This window comes from Ictalurus furcatus, chromosome 16, assembly GCF_023375685.1.
Source record: "Ictalurus furcatus strain D&B chromosome 16, Billie_1.0, whole genome shotgun sequence".
Taxonomy (NCBI): domain Eukaryota; kingdom Metazoa; phylum Chordata; class Actinopteri; order Siluriformes; family Ictaluridae; genus Ictalurus; species Ictalurus furcatus.
The window spans coordinates 2,971,238-2,992,964 of NC_071270.1; the positions used below are offsets into that span (position 1 = coordinate 2,971,238).

The window sequence follows — 21,727 nt, forward strand, 5'->3', positions numbered from 1 at the left end:
CACACTTACAACCAGACAAAAGATCTCTCCAAGTAAAGTGCTGATCTATGGGCTTTATGTTCTTATTTTCTTCAAGCCATTATTGAAAAACGCCTGTATAATGAAGCAGTAAAATATCCTATTACCATATTGCACTGTGTTTGTTGTGTATAGATAAACTATAAAATCTATGTCACTGCACCATATATCCTAATGGATGGCTGCTGTGACATTTAACCTGAGGGTGTGGGAGTGGACAGAGTTAAAATGGCTGTCTCAAACACAACAGCAGCATTGAGTTGCTGAGGAAGTCCTATAGAAAAGCCGTATAGACAACTGTATTGTTGGGGAGGGGAATCCCCCTAATGACATGCTTACATCTGGCCTTTACACTACATACAATCAATTCTGTCCCAAAGACTCGTTATAATTATTTTTTGTGTTTAGACTTCTGTGTTTAGATTTAATCACACCTATTGTGTGTGTACTGAATCAATACACTCGACTACAAAAGTCAGCCAACTGTTGACTAATTAACCATAGATCATATTTAATCAGGCCTTTAGGTTCTATTGACTCGTTAGTAAGCTCTTTGAATAAGCCACCATGTTGTAAAAGCACTGAACCATTCGATCGCAACTGAACATTCTTTAGGAGTGCATTCAAAACATATTTCTTGAAATAAATGCTTGAAATACTAAGTAAACTTCTAGGCTAAGAGAATAATTTCAAGCTTAAAATTAATACAAATTTCTAGAAATAGACTTAAGAAGCGTATAAATGGTTTCTCTAAATGTAAAGTACTGTGCTCATGTCTTAGGCACCCTATTTTTTTGTTCTTTTAAATACAAAGTGTGTATAATAGATGTTTTTTTTTTGCTGAAAAAAGGTAACATTTTAGCTATACAAGCTTTATTTTTTCTTTTTTTTTTTTAAAAAAAAACTATTTTACAGGAAAACCTTTGTCAGTAAAGAAAGTAACATATTACATATTGGACTACATTTCAGACAGAAAACATAATGATAGCTGCAAAAACAGGAGCAAGTGTGGCAATGTCTTTAGAAAAACTGTGGCAGGTTCTCCATGATGCTTAGAAAAACTTTCCAGCCAATGTTCTCATAAAACTATGTAGTGTACCTGAGACACTATTTTTTTTTTCAAAGGCAAAATGTTGTCATGCCAAAGACTGACTTTGTTTATTTTGCTGTTTACTGCTCTTTATAGTATTGTAGTATTACATTGTTATAATATTATATACAGTAAATGTTTTATATATAAAACATTTAATTTCATTAAATAAAGGAGTGTTTGCTTTCAGCATTTCCTTTACATGTGCCTAAGACTATTGCACAGTACTGCAGTTAAATTGCTGGAATAATTTTTGGCAATATATTTCATTCTAAATGGATTCTCTAAATGAAATTTTACAATACAATTTCCATTAATTATTTTACAAGTCCCTCAAAACATGACCTCTTCTTCTCCCCCTGGCAAATCTCTTCTTTGATCTAATCTGTCACCAGCAACACCGAGGTCAAAAGTAAAGAATGAACCTTATTGTGACCACGGACAAAAAAAAAGGTCACATTTCTGATCAATCATTAATTTAACGACTCATGGGAAATAAAAGATTTACATAGGCTATATGTAGCGATCTCACTGAATACGTGTTTTATACATAGTATAGTCTATGACTTTATTATACATGATGTATAACGGTGGTTAAACTCACTGTAAACTAGTTCTTATAGGAGCTATAGATCATGTAAGGATTAAAACATGATGAGACACTGCGAAGCTGATTACTGTTTTATTCAGCTTATACCATGGCAATTTGCTAATGATAAATTTTTTTTAATGAATTAAAGAATGACAGTCATTTTTTTTTTTTGTCAGTTTAGTTACATTTAATGTTGTGGAACATCCATGAAACAAGTTAGTTCCTGTTATCATTTACGTTATAGCAGCCTTTTTAAACATTTTTTCCGTCCTGGGCCTCTCTCCTTTTCCCTTCTTTATGAAAAATACAAAAGTTTTTTTCCCCCCAGGAAATAAATACTACATATTTGTCTAATGTGCCTAGTTTGAATTATTTGACTTGAATTATGTTCATAAAAAATACATTTCATATGTGAGCATAAAGAGGCCCGTGCCAAACAGTGAAAGATGTCTTCGGATACAAAAAGTTGAAAATCTGTGATCTAAAGAACAATACTTTTCTGAGGAGGCTCAGATCCATCAGCGTATGTGGGAAGTCGTCCCATGTGTTCTCTTGTAGCAAGTGTTATTTCCTATACTGTGGTGTGCTGGGGTGCAATAAAACAGAATGCTAACAGGCTGAATAAACATATAGAAGAGGTGAGATGTGCAAATAGTGGTGGGAGGAGAATTGTGTTCAAATGGAAGTTCACCCCCTCCACTTGTTAAATCGAATACCTTTAGCAGGCGGCTGATCCAATCAGGGTTCATCAGGAATGCTACGGGAAGTCATTACATAACTCAGAGTTGGGAAGTTATTGTATAGAATTATGTCATTTTTGACCTGTTTTCAAGCTTCAACATAGGGGAACAAAACATCATTGGGATGATGTAATGAAAGCTTGACCATATTTGGTTGTTGCTTACTTGTGGTGTTTGGTTGTGCAATGACTTCCCTTATGAAATCTTTAAAAGGATGTTTATCTTTCTTAAAAACAATGTAGTGTGAACATTGGAGTCGAGGAAATGTAGCATCTCAAACAGGCTTTGTCAAGCTATGCAAACACCTGAAGGTCACCTCAGGGGATTAATATTTCAATCAACATCTTCTTCAACATGCTTCTTCAACATCGTCTCATTTGTGTAGTAAAGTGCGTCAGTACTTATGGGAGACCATGTATTAACTGATCAACTGACAACGCTAAGATGGGGGACTGTGTATGCTAGCACCATGTCGGTTGTGCCTTCATCAGTGGATGTTCATGGACGTCCACTTCTCGGTGCAGTCTTTTTGAATTTGTTGTGAACGATTTCAATACGTTCTTCTTTTGTCAAAGCCATTCTTAAAAGCGATCCGAAAACAGAATATAATATAAACTAAATGTGAAAAATTTTGGAAGACACTTTGCTTCAAAAGTGTTCATTTCCAATATGTATAGAGACATTTGGGACACCCTGTAGATTGATATACTGATTGCCAGGGCTAACATAAATTGCACTAAAATGCTGTCAAGTGAGAAGCGTTCATAAATATAAAAAGTAAATATACCCCACGTTCGGAAATACCAGAGAAATGGGAACTTGCTCCATACAACCTGAATGCAACTCAGTGTAAATTTAAAAGCCATAAAAAGCCCGCTTTTCTTTAAAGATGGCTGCTTGTGTGTTCAGCGTCTCAGACAATGGAAGAAACATGGAATTACAACCCTGTACAGATAGAAGTACAGAATTCTTAGCACACTTTCTTTATTGTGGACGGCATATGAACATTGCAGTGTGCGTGCATTCAAGCCGCACATGCATGCAAGTGTTGCAGTTTGTAATTGAGCCTCATTTCTTCCTCCATGGCATGGAGATGGAGGGGATGGTGGTGGGCAGCTGTTGTGCCAGAGAGGCCCCTGTGCTCACTGTGTTATCTGAAACCCACCTGCCACTCCCACTCCCCCCCAATCCTCAATCCTGTGTGTGTGTGTGTGTGTGTGTGTGTGTGTGTGTGTGTGTGCATACACACCGCTGAGGGAAACAGCAACAGGAGCCAATGTTTTCCCGCCTGAAAGTTGGGCCTAAAGAAAGCCATATGAGGGTTGTGGGGGAGGGGAGGAGCACAATGTCCCGGTAGTCAAACTGTTCCTAAAATTCCCTTCTACAAGTTTGGGTTGTGTTTATGGGCCCATCAGCATGTGTGACTTCAAATTTAAGTTAAGGCTGAAGGCTTACATTAAGCAAAAACTCATGAAATTCTACAGATTTAAGTCTATGGTTAAAGAAAGTCTCTTGAGGGTTTTTTTTTTATTTTTTTAGATCAACCCAACAAAGTTATGCGTAGCAACTGGCATGTAAGACCTCCTACCCAAAGCCAGTGTCAGACTTTGCGATTACAGTGGTGTCTTAAGATTATTACTTGTCTCACTGTATGAGATGATCTCAGTAAATTCTTGGCCGAATTCACATTTAAATCAATGTGTGCACTGTAACAAACGGCCATTATACATATATTATGCAGTTTGCTAGTTAATGTGTCGTTACTGATTAATTACAATCGTTTTTATGATGTTTTATATTATTTTACTTTACGAAGGCTTGACAGAAATTATAAAGTTAACACATCAGGCAAACACACATTTAGTCCCTCATTCCCTTTCATCACTTCAGACTGACCTGAAACATTTTTATTAAATTTTATCCACCACAAACGGGGAAAGACACTTTTATTCTATTACTATTTATTTATTTATTTATTTGATTTAAACCCATGATTATTCAGTGAAATAGTTTACATAACGGAGCCTGAAATTATTATGAATATTTTTTGGGACTAGTTGGGACTCCATTTTGGATCTTGTACAACAATTCTCTCTCTATTCAAGAGGAAAAAAGTCTTCTGAAACCAGCATACTTCATCTATTAAAAAAAAAAAAAAAAGAACAGCGAGAGCAACGCCAAAGGCATGTAGAGCCATTTCCTCATATATAACATGGGCAATTACATAACACGAGGTTAAAAAAAAAAAAAAAAAAAAAGAGAGAGAGAGAGAGACTGTAAATTGTTTCACACAAAACGGTCGCCATTTTGGTCCCAGCAGCTCAACACAACTCGCCTGCACTCCTCTGTCACCTTTGTGGTCATTTTTAACCCCGACTTCATACACGTTAGACACTTAATACATACTTAAACTACATATTATTAAAATGTTAAAATTTATACAATTTAAAAAAAACATATATAAATATATCAATTCGACACAAACAGATTTGTATTTGTATTTTTTTTTTAAACACACGACTCACTGCTGAAACAAATACCACTCCAGTGATTGGCACACGCGAGCACCCACACAGGTACGTTGCTATGATTTGAAATCGCATTGTCGCCCTGGGGAGCCAATCAGCACGCACGCGAGGCGGAGAGGGGCGTCGCGTTCGGCTTCGAGCACCAATCGGGTGAGTGCGCGAGGCGGGCAGGAGGCGTGGTCAGTAGCTCGGTGCTGTGATGATGAAGTGAACAGGAGGGGAGGGAGGGGGGAAAGGGGGGAGAATCCAATCCGGTTTTAGCTAGTTTGTGTTTCGATGGGACGTTAACGTCTTCCTGCGCTGAAACCTGTGTGTCTTTTTATCGAGCTAACTAAGCACTGTTGTTAGCTATTTTTAGTCTCTTTGCCTTGCTTACTTTCCCCCTCTCCTTATATCTTATTCCTGGTTTTATTTTTTATTTTTTTTGTGTGTGTGTTTTTTAACACCTCAAAAGCAGCCATGCCCAAAAGGAGCAAAGTAAGTACTTGTGTGTGATACTTGGAATTCTCTTTGATCTGTCTTTTAATCGGTGTAAATGTGCAAAACGTGCCGTAATGCATTGCTTTTAAAACATGCATTCGAGAGTTATATCTCTGTTTTTGCTTTGCTCGCGTTAAGTTTGCAGTGTGCATTCGTTTTTGTTGCACGTTTAAAAAGAAAAAATATATATATATATGTTTTGATTTTGCCACGCGCTTCATTTCGGTGTGCACGGACTTGGGTTTTCCTTCTTTAACGCGTTGCACGAGCGCGTGCATTTCTGTTTCAGTTAAGTGCATGAAGGTGGTTTTGTTTTTTCTGAAGCAGGTTATTTTCATGCTCACTGTTTACAAATGGACGAAGTAGCCCTGGATACATGGAGCTAGACAAAGGGGTGTAACTGAGGCGATCTCTACTTTTCACTTATTCTTCCCTCTCCATAACCTCATAAGCTAAATGCACGTTTAAAATAAATAAATATAATTACATGTATTGTAGGTCGTTCTGCTTTTTCGAACGTATACGGATCTTTTTGTATGTGTTTTGGGGTTTTAAATGCAAAAAAAAAAAAAAACCTCGATCCTTGTTTTGGAAAACGGTCTTGTATGGAAATGCTCCTCCAAGAAAAGCTCAATGCTCTCTGGTATGATCCCTTCGACCGCTTTTTGTTTGGGTTTTTTTCTTTTTCTCGAAAAACACATTAAAAATAAAACAAACGCGTGTGTCTCTCTGGAAGTCAATTCTACTTGTATAAATGTATTCGTGTGCTTATAGACGATACACGTTCGTCGCCATAGCTGTGAATTCGTGCAAATCTGTGGTTGTAAAAATGGCGAATCTCGCACACCGCAGCGACTCTTGTCGTTTTCTGGCCTTTTCCTTTCCTTTATAACGACCCCAAACTATCAGAGTATGTCCTGGCAACAATGAAAAGCAAGGGGGGGATCAGAATCGGTATCAAAACGCCATTTTAATCGTATATCTTTAATTAAATCGTCAACGTTGCTGAATAGATTAGTGTGGAAGGGAGGCGGGGTTCATAGTTCCCTCCTTCTCCCTCGTGCGCACACGGGCAGCCAATCAGCACAGAGCGGCAAGAAAATGGCGGGCTTTTGAGATCAACATTAGTTTTTTATATATATATATATATATACATATGAAGGGGGTGGGGCGGTGTTTGCAGTTTGAGCACCATTGAGTTGCCATTAAAGTTCTTGTTTCTATTCTTCTTTCAAGAAGTATAACATCTTGTTTTTCTCCATTTAAACTGATGGAAATTTATTTGTTTTTCAGGCGAACAATGACACCGAAGCCAGTGAGGTAAGTTTGTTTTGAATCGTAAGATGAACACTGTTTTCACTACTAAATTTGTGACGACACAAATTCACACGTTCCTTTAATGTTTTTTTTTTTGTGTGTGTTTTTTCAGCCCAAAAGGAGATCGGCGAGATTGGTAAACGTAAGTAACCGCCCGATGAGCAATGAACCCAACACATTTAGTTTGTACAAATAACTGTTTTTTTTGTTTGTTTGTTTGTTTGTTTTTTTAACCAAAAACCGCATGATTTTATTTAATTTTCAGAAACCGGCACCTCCTAAGGCTGAGCCGAAGCCAAAGGCAAAGGTAAACACACACAAAAAAAATAAACAAGCCTGTCGGTTTGTTTTACTTCCTTGTTAAAGTACTCAGATTGATAGTTTATTAATCGGTAATGACATGTTCTTTGTAGAAGGCACCTGCCAAACCCAAAAAGACTAAGGAGCCCAAGGAAGACAAGCCCAAGGACGAGGAGAAGAAAGAGGAAGTCCCTGCTGAGAACGGCGAGGCAAAGGATGACGATGAGGTACGCCTTCGGGCCTGTGATATTTGATAAGAATATCTGCCTTTTGTATTTAAAAAAAAAAAAACCCGAAAAGAATCAGATGTAAATTGTGTGTATTTTTGATCTTTTCAGGCACCAGCAACAGAAGAGACGGAGAAGAAGGACGACGAAGCAGAATAACGTCTTGTCTCGAACCAGTGCTCCCTGTACCTCTCTTCTTGTACAATTCAGGGGAATATTTTTATCTACTATTTTCTAAAGGCAGTTTTTTTAGTAGTTTGATTGTAGAGACACATTTTTTATGAAAGCTACAATGCGTTTCGAGGGGGATTTCATCCCATCCCACATTTCTACATCCAGAACAGTTATTGTCTGTCAGTTCCTCTTTTCAAAGTGGGAAGGAGTTACGCCATTGGTGCGCGCACACACAAACACATTGCGCATGGCGATTACAAAGACAGTCGGACAACTTGCCCAAATGACTAACATTCCATTGGCTCAATGAGGGATTTTTTTTTTTGTTGTTGTTGTTGTTTGAATGTGTGTAACCTGTTATGTATGCGTGCGCGGCGGGGAGGGGTGCGAATCACTCATCGTTTTCTTGTTTATAATGAGGCAGATTACTTAGAACGTTTGTAAGCTGTGTACTGTATGTTAATTCTTGTACCGATTCTGCTTAATAAACCTACTTTGTAGTACTGGAGCTCTCCATGTCAGGCCTGTGTATCATCACGTGTTTCGTTGTCTTTCCTGTGATAGCACCACAATAGATCTATATAGCAGCTGTGAAACGATCTTCGACTTTATACGCAGCGTGTAATGGTACCTTGTCCAGATGTGGTCAAGACTGAATCCTTGGCAAAGCTAAAAATGCATCGGCGTGTTAAAGCTTGCCAACCTTTTCAGGCCGGGTCTAATGATCGAGTGTAAGATCTGGCAAAACTGTACAGCACTAGTACCAGCAGTAGCAATATACATGTGCAACTACAAATGTACAGTTTCTTTCAGCTCATTGTTTATAGATGTATCTCTGTGTATTGTTTGATTAAAGCGAGCCAATAAAAATTGTTTGTGAGACCTGTTTCTCCCGCTTTTATGTTCATCCACTTTGGGTTCACAACTACGTTGTTCAGTATATAATGATTCGATTCAGCGCCGCCTCGCTGGTATATGATACACACCTGTAATACTTCTATATGTAACGTAAAAGACTGTAGTAAAAGTTAATATTACAGTTACTTGATCGTAACTAGTTTAACATCATGTTGGTTCACGGCATTGTGTCTAAAGCTTTAACTTTAAAAAAAAATAACAGCTTAAAAGTTCAAATCCCAGGACTGAGAGAGCCCACTGCTTAACCCTCATTTGTTTACTTGCTTGTAGACTTCATTTTTCAACACATAAAATCGCTCAAGTACAGAGCAAATTCTTTAATAAATTCTGTTTTCTATATAAACGTTTGTCTTCTGTCCAAAAAAAAAAAAAAAAATCTGGAAAAATGTAAGATTACAGAGAACTATTATGTATCCCTTTAAAGAAATGAGGATATTTAATAATAGTAATAGTAATATTTTAACCAAAAACATATAAAGACAAGGTATTTGATGTTTTACCTACTCAACTGCATAGTTTTTTGAAGATAAATGTTTATTGATGCATGCAAAACATTCCAAAAAAGTTGGGACAGGGGCAATTTAGGACTAATAGCGATGTGACGAGTTGAAATAAGAAGGTGATGTGAAACAGGTGAGGCAATCGTCTAATCATTGTATATACATGGAGCCTCCAAAAAAAAAGACTAGTCCTTCAAGAGCAAGGACGGGTCGAGGCTCGCCAATCTGACAACTGGTGCGTCGGTGAATAATCCAACACATTCTCCGAAGACAAATCGTTAGGATTTGGGGCATTTCACCAACTGCAGTGCACAATATAATTAAAAGATTCAAGGAATCCGGTTAAATCTCGGTGCGTAAAGGGCAAGGCCAAAAACCACTTCTGAAAGCGACTGTCCAAACGTTTTTTTTTTTTTTTGAGTTTCAGAGATTAGAAATGAGTGTATATTTTCAAAAATAAATTCAATTCACAAAGTAAACCATCAAATAATGTGTTTTCAATATAGTACAGGGTGAATTGAATTTTCCAATGACTTTTTGTTTGTTTTTTTTGCATTTTCCATGCTGTCCCAACTTTTTCGGAATTGGGGTTGTAATATATTATAATTTCTATAGTAATATAATAATTTATAGGGACTTGTATGGCAGATGCTCCATATAATTCGGTCCGTATAGGATTTTGCAGAGTTTTTTTGTGACTGTAATGGCCAAAATTGTTTGATTTTGCTACGGCTTTTTTGAAAATTTTTTGACTATCCTGTGGGGGTATTTTTTTTGCGGAAAACTACTCGAATTGGCGAAATCGCAATTGCACGAAATTGTTTTTGAATTATTTTAAAATCATCTCGTGAATGCCAGTTTGTAATGAAAGAGTGCATTTTTATGGCACGTGATTATAGTTTGCACTCGCTGTGTTATTACAGTGGAATAAGTCCTGGCGTGTGGTTAGTAAGCAGGATTATAAGAATGGGGGTTGCATGTGCGATTAAGAGATTTTACGCGACTTTGGTGAGTTGTGGATGTGAACAGCTGTCTCTTTGAACTTTGCCCATAGTCTACAGTAGAAAAATCAATGCGTGATAAGCCATTCATTCTTTAAGCGCAGTATCTGGCTCCAGATAAGTTCAAAAAGTATTGTAAAGTTACAATTATCTTAACCAAGAAGGAGAACTGAATTCATTTAGCAATCGGTAAAGAAATGTTCAGTGTCTGAAGTTTGTTTCTTAAGTTAAGGCTCATATAGCTAACGAGTAATGAGATGTTTATGTCACAAAAAATATTCTTCTTAAATACAATGTTTTACAATGAATTGCACTCTGGTGGGATCGTGTTATTGAATTCAAATTGGAAGAGTACAGGATGAATAATCAAAAAATTAAATAAAATTCACCATTTTATTCACCATTTACTATATGGCCAAAAGTATGTGGACACCTGAGTCTTGAACATCCCATTCCAAAACCATGGGCATTAATATTGAGAAATCCTTCTGAGAAGGATTTCCACTAGATTTTGGAGCGTGGCTGTGGGGCTTTTGAGTTCATTCAGCCACAAGAGCACAAAAGGTCAGGCACTGATTTCTGGGAAGAAAACCTGGTGCGAAGTCGGTGTTCCAGTTCATCCCAAAGGTGTTTTAGTTGGATTGACGTCAGGGCTCTGTACAGGACACTCGAGTTCTTCCACTCCAACCTTAACACGCCATGTCTTCATGGTGCTCGCTTTGTGCACAGGGGCGTCGTCATGCTGGAACAGGTTTGGGCCTTTTGGTTCCAGTGAAAGGAAATCTTAATGCTACAGCATACAAAGACATTCTAGACAACTGTATATTACCAACAGTTTGGGGAAGAACCACATAATGGGTGTTATGGTCAGGTATACACATACTTTTGTCCAGACAGTGTGTGTGTATAGAACTATAATTTTTTTTGCAGAGATTTCCTCTACAATTCCACCATCAAACTTTGAGAGGTGGGGCCTAAAGGGGGTGGAGTCACACCAAACTGCCCAGAGATAAAAAAAAGTGGTTGTGATCGTTCACCTGGTTTATGTGACATCGCTGAAGAACTGGATGTGGTTTGAGGTGGATGTTTACGAGGTGTCGGCATGCATTTACAGGGCAAGATTATTAATTTGACACTGACACTTGACACGAATGATGTTTCACCAATACCACTCACCCATTCGATCATTAGCACAGAATATTTCCGAACCTTCTCTTAGCTACAGTTTCCCATGACGGTCGTCTTAATCTAGCCCAGATGCTGGCCCCAGGTCTAACCCTCATCTTGAGTGCTGCTTCCAAAACAGACAAAATGCTTACCATGTCCTTGGAAATATGTAAGACTCGGATGTGTAAATCCTTTGTCTCGTGTTGCGACACAACAATTACAAGTTTAACATTTTTGGTCTTTCTGAAAAACACAAGACCCACATGTGTTCGGTAACCAGCCGCATTGGTTGTTTTGAGTTGCTTTAATTTTGGATTATAGTAGAAATAAAGAAGGTAAGTCAAAAGGTTGTAAGAACAAATAGAAATAAAAAAAATAACTTTTTAAATTTTATTTAACGAGGTAAATACACATTAATCAACATCAGAATTTATGATGTAAATGAGTCAGATTTAGCCATTTGGCCAATCTGAGTCAGTTACATTCTATGGCCAAAAGTATGTGGACCCCTGACCATCACACCCATATGTGGTTCTTACCGCCAAACTGTTGCCCTAGAGTAGGAAGCACAGAATAGTACAGAATGTCTTTGTATGCTCTAGCATTACTGTTTCTCTTCATTGGAACTAAGAGGTCCAAACCTGTTCCAGCATGATGACACCCCTGTGCACAAAGCGAGCTCCATGAAGACATGGCATGTTAAAGTTGGGGTGGAAGAAATCGAGTGTCCTGCACAGAGCCCTGACCTCAACCCCACTGAACACCTTTGGGATGAACGGGAACACTGACTGCACCCCAGGCCTCCTCGCCAACATCAGTGTCCGACCTCACTAATGCTCCTGTAGCTGAATGATCACAAATCCCCACAACCACGCTCCAAAATCTAGTGGAAAGCCTTCCCAGAAGAGTGGAATAGTACAATACCAAGTATATCCAGGGCAAACAGACCTACGTATTAGGCCTGCCAAAACTCTATCACTTGAATTTTGTTGGATGATGTATTACAATAAAGGTGGAAAAAGATCTGATATGATTTATTTTGGTTTCTTTTTTCACAAAAACCTGCCATTTTAACAGGGATGTGTAGCTACACTTTATATATTCACTGTATTTGACATTGCATTTCTGACAAGGTTTGATTGACAGGTCTACCTTGTTGACAGTGAAAATTCAGATGCAAACAGGATTGCAAAGGTATTTTATTTTTGTAGTGTAGGGGTGAAAAAGTGCAATCGCAAATTTTGCTGTTAGTTTTGCAATATGGCAGACTCGTACTAGTTTAGGCATTGAAAATGAAATGTCAAATTAACTTTGTGTTTTAAATTTGGCAGCTGCTGTTCCAGAAAATGCAAACAGATGTTTTGTAGTTGAATTTGAATGATGTGTGTAATAATGTCATTGTAAATACGGTGGGTCTTGAAAGTTTGTGAAGCCTTTAGAATTTTCTATATTTCTGCATAAATGTGACCTAAAACATCATCAAATTTTCACACAAGTCCTAAAATGACAACGAGAACCCGAACCCAATATTATACTTATCGGTGAGTGGTAAAAGTATGTGAACCTCTAGGATTGGCAGTTCATTTGAAGGTCAGGTGATTTCAATCAGGTCTGAGTGAGCGTCCTGTCAGATCAGCCAATGTCTGATTTTTATTACACACGTTTGTGGAAGTGTATCATCGCATGAACAAAGGAGATTTCTGAGGACCTCAGAAAAAGATGCTCATAAGGCAGGAAAAGCTTACAAAACCATCTCTAAAGAGTTTGGACGCCACCAATCCACAGTCAGACAGATTGTGTACAAATGTAAGAAATTCAACATCATTGTTCCCCTCCCCAGGAGTGGAGACCAACAAAGATCACTCCAAGAGCAAGACGTGTAATGATCTGTTAGGTCACAAAGGAACCCGGGGTAACTTCTAAGCAACTAAAGGTCTCTCTCACATTGGCTAATGTTAATGTTCATGAGTCAACCATCAGGAGAACACTGAACAACAATGGTGTGCATGGCAGGGTTGCATGGAGAAAACCACTGCTTTCCAAAAAGAACACTGCTGCATTTGCTAAAAATTGCATAGACAAGCCAGACGGCTATTGGAGAAGTGTTTTGTGAATGGATGAGACAAATAGAATTTTTAGTTTAAATGAAGCGTTATGTTTGGAGAAAGGAAAACACTGTATTCCAGCATAAGAACCTTATCCCATCCGTGAAACATGGTGGTGGTAGTATCATGGTTAACGGTTAAAGAAGAGTAAAGTGTAAAATGTTTTGGAATGACCAAGTCAAAATCCTGACCTTAATCCAATAGAAATGTTGTGGAAGGACCTGAAACAAGCAGTTACATTTACATTTATGGCATTCAGCAGACGCCCTTACCTAGAGCGACTTATCTACTTTTACACAACTGAGAAGTTGAGGGTTAAGGGCCTTGTTCGAGGGCCCAACAGTGGCAGGTTGGTAGTATTGTGATTTGGACTCACGATCTTCATGTTCATGTGAGGAAACCCACCAACATCCCACATCCCACTGAAGAACGGGCTAAAATTCCTCCAAGCCGACGTGCAGGACTGATCAACAGTTACCGGAAACAATTTATTGCAGTTATTGTTGCACAAGGAGGTCACACCACATACTGAAAGCAAACTCACAGATATGTAATATTGGAAACACTACCTGAGATATTTAAACTAATGTTCTATGTCATAGTTGCTTTCCTCATACAATTACTTCTAGATCAATATTAATACTACTAATAATAATGATTTAGTTTACCGGTTAATGAAATGAGGTTCACTGAAACAGCTGGTTTAGTGTAGTGTAGTGATGTGACACCTGTGGAGTGAATATCAGTTCAGTGTCCATCAGTGTAATCCCTTCATAAATATACTTATGAACTGTTGTTTATTTCTTTCTTTACTTTAACATCAGGACTGAAAATAACTGGTTCACCAAGTTTTAACACCCTATACGTGTATTTACCTTTTTCCACCCAAGACTGTCCCATACAAAATGAAAGGCCTAGTAATGACACAAACACACCCATGTATACATAAAACATAAAGCTCGACAACTACCTGCATAGGTTAGAACAGGGGTTCCCAAACTTTTCCAGGGCAAGGTCCCCCCAAATGGCATTAACATTTGACTGAGGCCCCCCTTTTGCAAGATGTCTTTAAAACACATTAAAAATACAGACTTCTGAATTTAGCCCCCCTTTTTTTTATATTAATAATTACATCTTATATCTTTACATTACATTACATTAGGAATTGATTGTGTGTGTGTGTGTGGTTGTCTGAGAGTGATAAAGAGAAAACATACTAGTGGGAGGGATGGGCACACCAAATTGTTGAGGTAGGTGGTACTTGTCAAAGTAACATCCACATGAATGGCAGAACCCAAGGTTTCCCAGCAGAACATTGCCCAGTGTATCACACTTCCTCCGCCAGCTTGCCTTCTTCCCATATTGAATCCTGGTGCCATCTTCTCCCCAGGTAAGCGACGCACATGGACCCGGCCACCTTCTTCACGTTCCGATGCTCACTTGTCCACTGTAGGTGCTTTCGATGGTGGACAGGGCCCCCCCTGTCGCCGGTTCACCACTTTTGGTAGGTACTAACCACTGCATACTGGGAACACCCTACGAGACCTGCCATTTTGGAAATGCTCTGACCCGGTCATCTAACCATCACAATTTGGCCCTTATCAAAGTCACTCAGATCCTTACGCTTGCCCATTTTTCCTGCTTCCGACACATCAACTTCAAGACCTGACTGTTCTCTTGCTGCCTAATATATCCCACCACCTTGACAGGTGCCACTGTAACGAGAGAATCAACTTTATTCTCTGCACCTTTCAGTGGTTTTAATGTTATGGCTGATCGGTGTAAAATATTCCATCAGGTTGAATGTGTTCATGCCACAGGGTTGAGTGAATGTTGTGTGACACTAAAATGGACATTTTAATAACCTAAAAATGATGATTCATGGAAAATGATGTGGAGAATAAGATGTTACATGGATTTACATATTAATGCAAAAAAAATAATACGAGTCTTGAAGCATTTTAGTGTAGTTATTGAAAACCTCCATTACGACCTGTTAAACAGTGCAAACTTTCTTCAACCGTTCAGAGATGTTTCCACTGTTTTCTCGAATCATAATAACATGTAAACGAGAACTGTATAATAGTTAAATCGATAACATTTTAATTTGTCCACATTCTGGCTTACAGCTACTGCTTTTTTTCCTTCTCATTTTGGAGAAAGTGCTGTAATGAATCGTACCCTATTTTTGTTATACTTGGAACCAGGAAGTACTTATTGTAAACACACTAAAAAATCAATCTTGCTTGAAAAGAAAAAAATTCATATATGTATATTCTGTTCTTTTTATATTTTCCTATGTACTGCACTCATGATGTAGGATAAAATAAAATAAAATAAAATAAAATAAAAACTTTACCGGAAGCGATTTCGCCACCTAGCGTTAGCATGCCTAATATGTCTTGGCAGCTTAACATTTTCATTCGCCATTTATGCTATCTAGCTGGATATTGCAAACTATATATATATATATATATTTTAAAATTATGTTTCAGTAAGGCGTTTAAACATCCATGAAGAACAAAATTAGAACAAGTCACTGCATTGTGTCCTGTCGTGGCAAGGCAGCGTTCACTGCGCATGCGCCAAAGAAACGACACGGCTGTTTGCAAGAAAATAACGCGTTAACTGTGTTTATTTCGTCTTTCAGAACAGAACATACTATTTCATTTATTTACTACGGAATATTAAGACGTAACGTTGTGATTATGACATGTCTTTATCTGCAGAAGCTGTTTGGAGGTGCAGGGCTTGCTTGAACTCCATGTGGCTTCCGGATTGTGCAAAGCACTCTGGGAAATGGAGTCCGTATCGAAATGGACACAGCTGTAGGGTCAAGTGCCCTCCATCACTGCAACACTTTCATGGCTGTCCAAAAGTTGCTACTGTTTATCGTTTCCAGATGAAAAAAGGTATATTTAAAAATATATTAGATTTATCTACAAACCAGTCTTATTAGAACTGGTGAAATATTACAGCAATTAAATCAGCACTTCACTTTATCAACAAGCTCAAAAGACTGCATCACCACATACAAACACACAAATAACACACAAACAGTAGTACTTCTCAAATCTTTATTGAGCACAGAGTAATTATTCACAACACAGCCTGGATAAAGTAAGTGAACCCTGCAGGACACCCGCTCCGACTGAGAGAAGAAACCGTCCTGAACTTCCTCCATTTGTACACAATTTGTCTTATAGCTAATCGACTTAGCTTTAGAAATTCCTTTGAAGCTTTTTCACACTAATTAGCTGCTTTTGAGAGCAGACTTGTCCAGACTGTCTTAATTTAAAGGGAAACTCATCTTCTTGCTTCAAAGTAAGAACTCTGAGAAGTTCTTGAGAAAAGAAGCTGTTAACACAGATCACTTACTTTTCCCATCCGGCACTGTGAATGATTATTCAATATGCTCAGTAGAAACCCGAATACTACTACTGTACATATGTTTTATTAGTTTAGTCACACTGTCTTGGTCTGTAATTGTGACATGGAGAAGATCAGAGCACATTTTACAAGTCATCAGTGCAAACACTCAGGTAACACCAAAGGGTACACAAACTTTTTCTTGCAAATTTAAGTGTCCGAAACACCTCCAATGGTGCAAGGGTTAGTCTAATCTCCATGATGTTCTTCAGGCAGGTCCGAGACCACTTAAGAGCACTCAATCAGACTCTAGCGCTGTTTTTTTTTTTTTTAAATTCTGAATCGATACAAGGGCCATAGCACTTTATTGTAGATGTGAGCTGCTAAACTAAGTCAAAACGACAGACGAAGGAGAAAAAAAAACACTAAAAACATTTTATGCAGCTTGAAACTATTTTTTTAATTAGGTGTGTAATGATTGGATGTTTACATCCCCTACTGTTAATATAACTATTTAGTGCTGCCTCTGCGTTGTATGTGCTCAGCTGATTTTTAAGACAAGTTTTAACTACCAGTATTTCTGAGCAATAAGTGTTTTACATGTGTGTCTTCAATTCTACATGCACCTCAAACAATTTGTTTTGCCTCTTGGTTTATTTTAATTATACGCAGTGAGGAAAAAAAACAACCCAACACACACAAGCAAGCCGAACCAGAGGTATATAAAATAAATTGTGCTCAGATTCGGACCTTGTAATCAGACTGGTAGGTGGTAAGTGAGGTTTTCTCTACAACCAACACAATTAAACCCAACAGGATTAAAAATGATAACCAATCGGATTATCACGCATTCACATGAAGGCGAAGGTCATGCCAAAAGTTTTTACACTCACACACAACTTGACAAACTCAAACAAGACCAAAAATCAATTTTTTGTTGTTTATTTAACTATACAAAACACATGGATGAGCCAGAGAGCAACCTGAAAAAGAAAGGAGAACAAAAAAAACCTGGATTAGTACAACTGGAGAACAAGCTGCACATTATAATGCGAAAATGTGTGTTATATATAAATAAAACACACACCAAACGACATGAATCTTTAAAACGTTCACCTCTTTACGCTTCTTTCTCTGGTGCTCCCTCATCAGTGCCCTTGGTGTTGCGTGTGTAGATCACCTGAGCCCTGTGCTTTGACACAAGCTTGATCATACCTAAAGATAGAGGAAGAGGGGGAGGTAAGTTGTTTTCAAATTTACGGACCAAGATTTGGTTGGATATTGACGTCGGTCGTTATACCAACAGCAGGAGAAGGTACCTAGTTGTCTAGCTACAAAGCTTTCAACTGGATTGTTTTTGCTAAAAGGTGATGTCCACTTACGATTGAGCGCATCCATAGTGTTCGTCATATTGAGAATCCGTATTTTGGATAAATAAATAAACCTGCTTCATCGGAGCGGCGTGTCTAAATGTCTGCTCAGCATTAACGTGGTTTAACGACTTATTTTCAGAAAAGAAACGTTTGTACATGTGAAGGAATACTGCCTGGTTTGTTGTTTTTTTTAAACGAAACCTGTTCTGCACGAACAAACGGTTTAACACCATCTCCCTCTCTCTCGTATCGCGTTCTACCCCGCTGTACCTTTGCTGAGAAGTTCGAGAAGGGCCGCCCTGGCCAGGGAGCCCCTGATCTTCAGTCTCTCGGACACCACGGCCGGGGTGATGAGCTTGTAGTTAGGGACCTCTTTGTACAGCTTGTCGTAAGTCGCCTTGTCGAAGAGGACCAGGTTGTTGAGCTTGTCCCTCACCTTTCCTTTGGACCACTTCTGCTCCAGACAAAGGGGAGAGAGAAACACAAAGCGGCTTTACGGAGATACAAACAAGCCAGAAGTGAGGAAGAACCATTAAGCGGATCGAAGAGATGTTCGGTGTGAGCAATAAGAGGCCGGGACAGTTTTTATGATTACAACAGCAGTAATCATACATCTAGAAGACCGTGTGCACATCTTTACACCGTGGAATCGAACTTCAGAAATTCATCCGGAGCAAAATTAGAGTTAGAATAAACACTAAGAAAGGTAATATTACCTTCTTTTTTGCTTTGCCTCCGGATTTATTGACGGGATCCTTGTCCTTTTTGGCCTTGGACGTATCCTTCTTCTGCTTGCTGTCCTTGGGTGGCTAGACACAGATCAAAGAAACGTCATTTAATGACTTATAGTCCAAAATAAAGCAAAATAAAATTGGGCTTCACTAAAAGCAAGTACACCTGAAGTCAAATGTCTAAAAATCCTAAAATGGAAAACATGGTGCTGAAAAACACACATCAATTAACAACTTTCAGATGTTTTCCCAGACATCTACTGCTTGGTAGCCTTAGTTAATGTTAAATACAAGATGAAAGAAATGTAAATGAAAGAATTATCGTCTAAAATAAATAGCAACAAAAAATAGAAAACTTATTGTGTTCCCTAATAACACTATATTAGAAACACACTTCTAACGAGTGTGTTAAAGCACCAAACTCTACCGTGTGTACATTGTAAAGACACTAAAGGGCCAGGGTTATGTAACACAACCCTAAAATAAAATAAACCACACACATTATGAATAGAATATCAGTCATTAAATATGTTTTTCCACGCGCGCACTGGTTTTCCAGCACGGGCCGCGTGCACGCTTCGCGAGCCCCAACTCGCTAGCTTAAATGCTAACCGCACCTCGCACGGACGAAATATTCGATTAAAAGCGTTACAATTTGAACGCGACACTTCTTTTACTGTTCTTCGCGACTATTTTCATCCTCATCGATCACTCATCTTTGGCTACACGCTTTGACTTGCTACTTAAATACATTATTTTTTGGGTCGTTTCAGCTCAGGTACACACCATGATGAAGCTTTCGGCGAGCTGCGCGAGAGAAAGGAAGCTGAAAAAAATCCACGTCCGCTTTGTCCACGCGCTTCTTCGGCTTTCGGTGAATGCTAAGGAGTTATGGTGTTCTAACTCATTATCGCCACCTTCTGGATTTCGTAAAGCAAGACACTACAGGTGAAAAGGGTCATTAAAAAAATGGATTGCTGATAGTCTTACAAGTATTGTAAATTTTATTGAAACAAATATATGTATTTATGCAAACGAAGCACTGTCTAATTAAACTTGCATAAATTTGTATACTTAACAAAATAAACTAAACAAAAAAAACCATATTCTTTTGATAATGTTAGGATTTAAATATTTGCTTCACTGTAATGAAGAGAAAGACTTTTACAGAAAAGTCTGTTGGAATATCCTTTTGTTATATGGTTATAAATAATTATTTGAGGCCATTTTTTTTCAAGTTGTAGTCAAGTTACAATTTTAAGGTAATAAGTCAGAATTTTGAGATAACATGGCAAAATTTAGAGGTCATTTGTCTGAGATAAGAAGTCGGAAATAAAATAAAATGACAGTATGAAAAATACTATATGTTTTGCAAGTTTTCCCCCTGGCAGAAATTGTGAAACCATAAAACATTAAAAAAAAAAATTAATGTAAATCCAATAATATTCAACATTTTGGTGAAATTCCTCTCTGTTAATGTTCTAATTATTGGCAGGATTGAACAGAAACTGAGATTTCTTATTCTGAATATATATTTTAAAAAAATTAAGGAAAATTGTAGTGCGGTTTATAAGATTTATAAAAGAAATTTACATGTATGTCATAATGACATATAAATGGTCTTATACAGTATAGTTCTGTTGGCAGAAATGCCTCGTTGATGAGAAGTCTCAGTGAAGAATCTCAAGGCAGGTTGGAGCTGACAGGAAGATTACGGAAACTATCACTTTTAACAACTGTGGTGAGCAGAAAAGCATCTCCAGAATGCGCAACATGTCAGAACATGAGGTTGATAGGCTATAACAGCAGAAGATCATATCGAGTTCCATTCCTATCAACCAAGAACAGGAATCTGAGGCTACACTAGGCACAGATTCACCCAAAAATCTGAAAAACCATTGATCAAAATTATAGTCTCGCTTTATTAACGACTGCAGTTCATTATTTGAACACTTGGTGTCGCTCTCAGTCTTCTCCACTTTCCCTCTTAAAGACGTGAAAAAGAGCTTCATTCTAAATGTTAGGCATGCTCATATAATTACTATTATGGGAAGAAATTAAGCTGGGTTTAATTTTAAGGGGGGAAATTTTCAATCCAGCAATATACCTGGAACGTAATTGTAAAGGAAATAAGGAGTTTAGTAAAAGGAGTTTAGTCCCCCATCTTTACATCACACATACACGCTTTACAAAATGTATAGTGTTCCTCTAATTTTGACGTCTCTATACAGCCAAACTCCATTGCAATCCATTCAGCAAGAAATGATTTCGTGTATCTAGGCCCTTTAGCCGCAGGTTGCTCAGTGACTTCGAACTACAAAGTGGGAAAGAACATGGAACTCGGAATTCCAAGTAGGGAACTCAGGAACATCCATCTTGACCAACAATATGGCGGCACACAGTCAAAAGATTTCCTGTTGCATCATTTTCTACTGGATTAAACTTGATTTTACATATGTAGCTTCTCTGTTGTGAAAAGGTGTTTTTTAGATGTTTTTTTGTAACATAATTCCATAAATTTCTGCCCAATTTTACTAATACGATAAGACCATTGTGACAGATGATTTTTAAAATATTTTTATGAGCAAGTCAGTTGAATTATCTGATACGTCGTTTCGATGTATATACTCTTCATACAGTATATATATCACATTCACATTCAGAGACTAGCTATACGACCTGGCTCTGGGCATTCATGTTTTAGTCAGACTGGATGGCAGATTGGATGGAATAGGTTTCTGAGCCAAATATTTGTCAGTATGCTCGGAGTATAAAAAAAACAAAACTGCAACAGCACAAATCTGGCTAAACCGTGAGACTTGACAGTTATGAAGGCAAGGCAAAGTTCACATCTTAACACCCAAAAAAAGGATTATTCATGTAATGACCTGAAAAACATTGATACACAAACTGGATGATACACATTATGTTCGTCAGTTCTTCCCATTTTTATCTCCTGAACTTTGTGTCCTTATAAGATTCTCTGTTCCTGAAATTACAACAACAAAAAAAATGAAACAGTATTTTTGGAAATAAATATTTCAGTGTGCTCCTTTCCACTAAATTGGTTCACCAGCAATTTTTTGCTAATTTGCAA

The 21,727-nt window shown here is 38.0% G+C and overlaps 2 protein-coding genes across 2 annotated transcripts; one reads left to right on the top strand and one right to left on the bottom strand.

Moving 5' to 3' along the window:
- The first annotated feature begins 5,171 nt into the window (after positions 1–5,171).
- On the top strand, positions 5,172–8,346 carry si:ch73-1a9.3 (non-histone chromosomal protein HMG-like). Its single transcript, XM_053646084.1, has 6 exons — positions 5,172–5,445; positions 6,742–6,768; positions 6,878–6,907; positions 7,031–7,072; positions 7,179–7,292; positions 7,404–8,346. Exons 1-6 carry the CDS (start codon positions 5,428–5,430, stop codon positions 7,449–7,451), a joined length of 279 nt encoding a protein of 92 aa, XP_053502059.1. The 5' UTR covers positions 5,172–5,427; the 3' UTR covers positions 7,452–8,346.
- A 9,106-nt stretch (positions 8,347–17,452) lies between these two features.
- rps25 (ribosomal protein S25) lies at positions 17,453–19,520 on the bottom strand. Its single transcript, XM_053646136.1, has 5 exons — positions 19,417–19,520; positions 18,616–18,708; positions 18,170–18,353; positions 17,643–17,741; positions 17,453–17,509 (listed from the first exon to the last, which is right to left on the bottom strand). The coding sequence occupies exons 1-4, from the start codon at positions 19,417–19,419 to the stop codon at positions 17,647–17,649; spliced, it is 375 nt and encodes a 124-aa protein (XP_053502111.1). The 5' UTR covers positions 19,420–19,520; the 3' UTR covers positions 17,453–17,509; positions 17,643–17,646.
- Between the last annotated feature and the right edge of the window lie 2,207 nt (positions 19,521–21,727).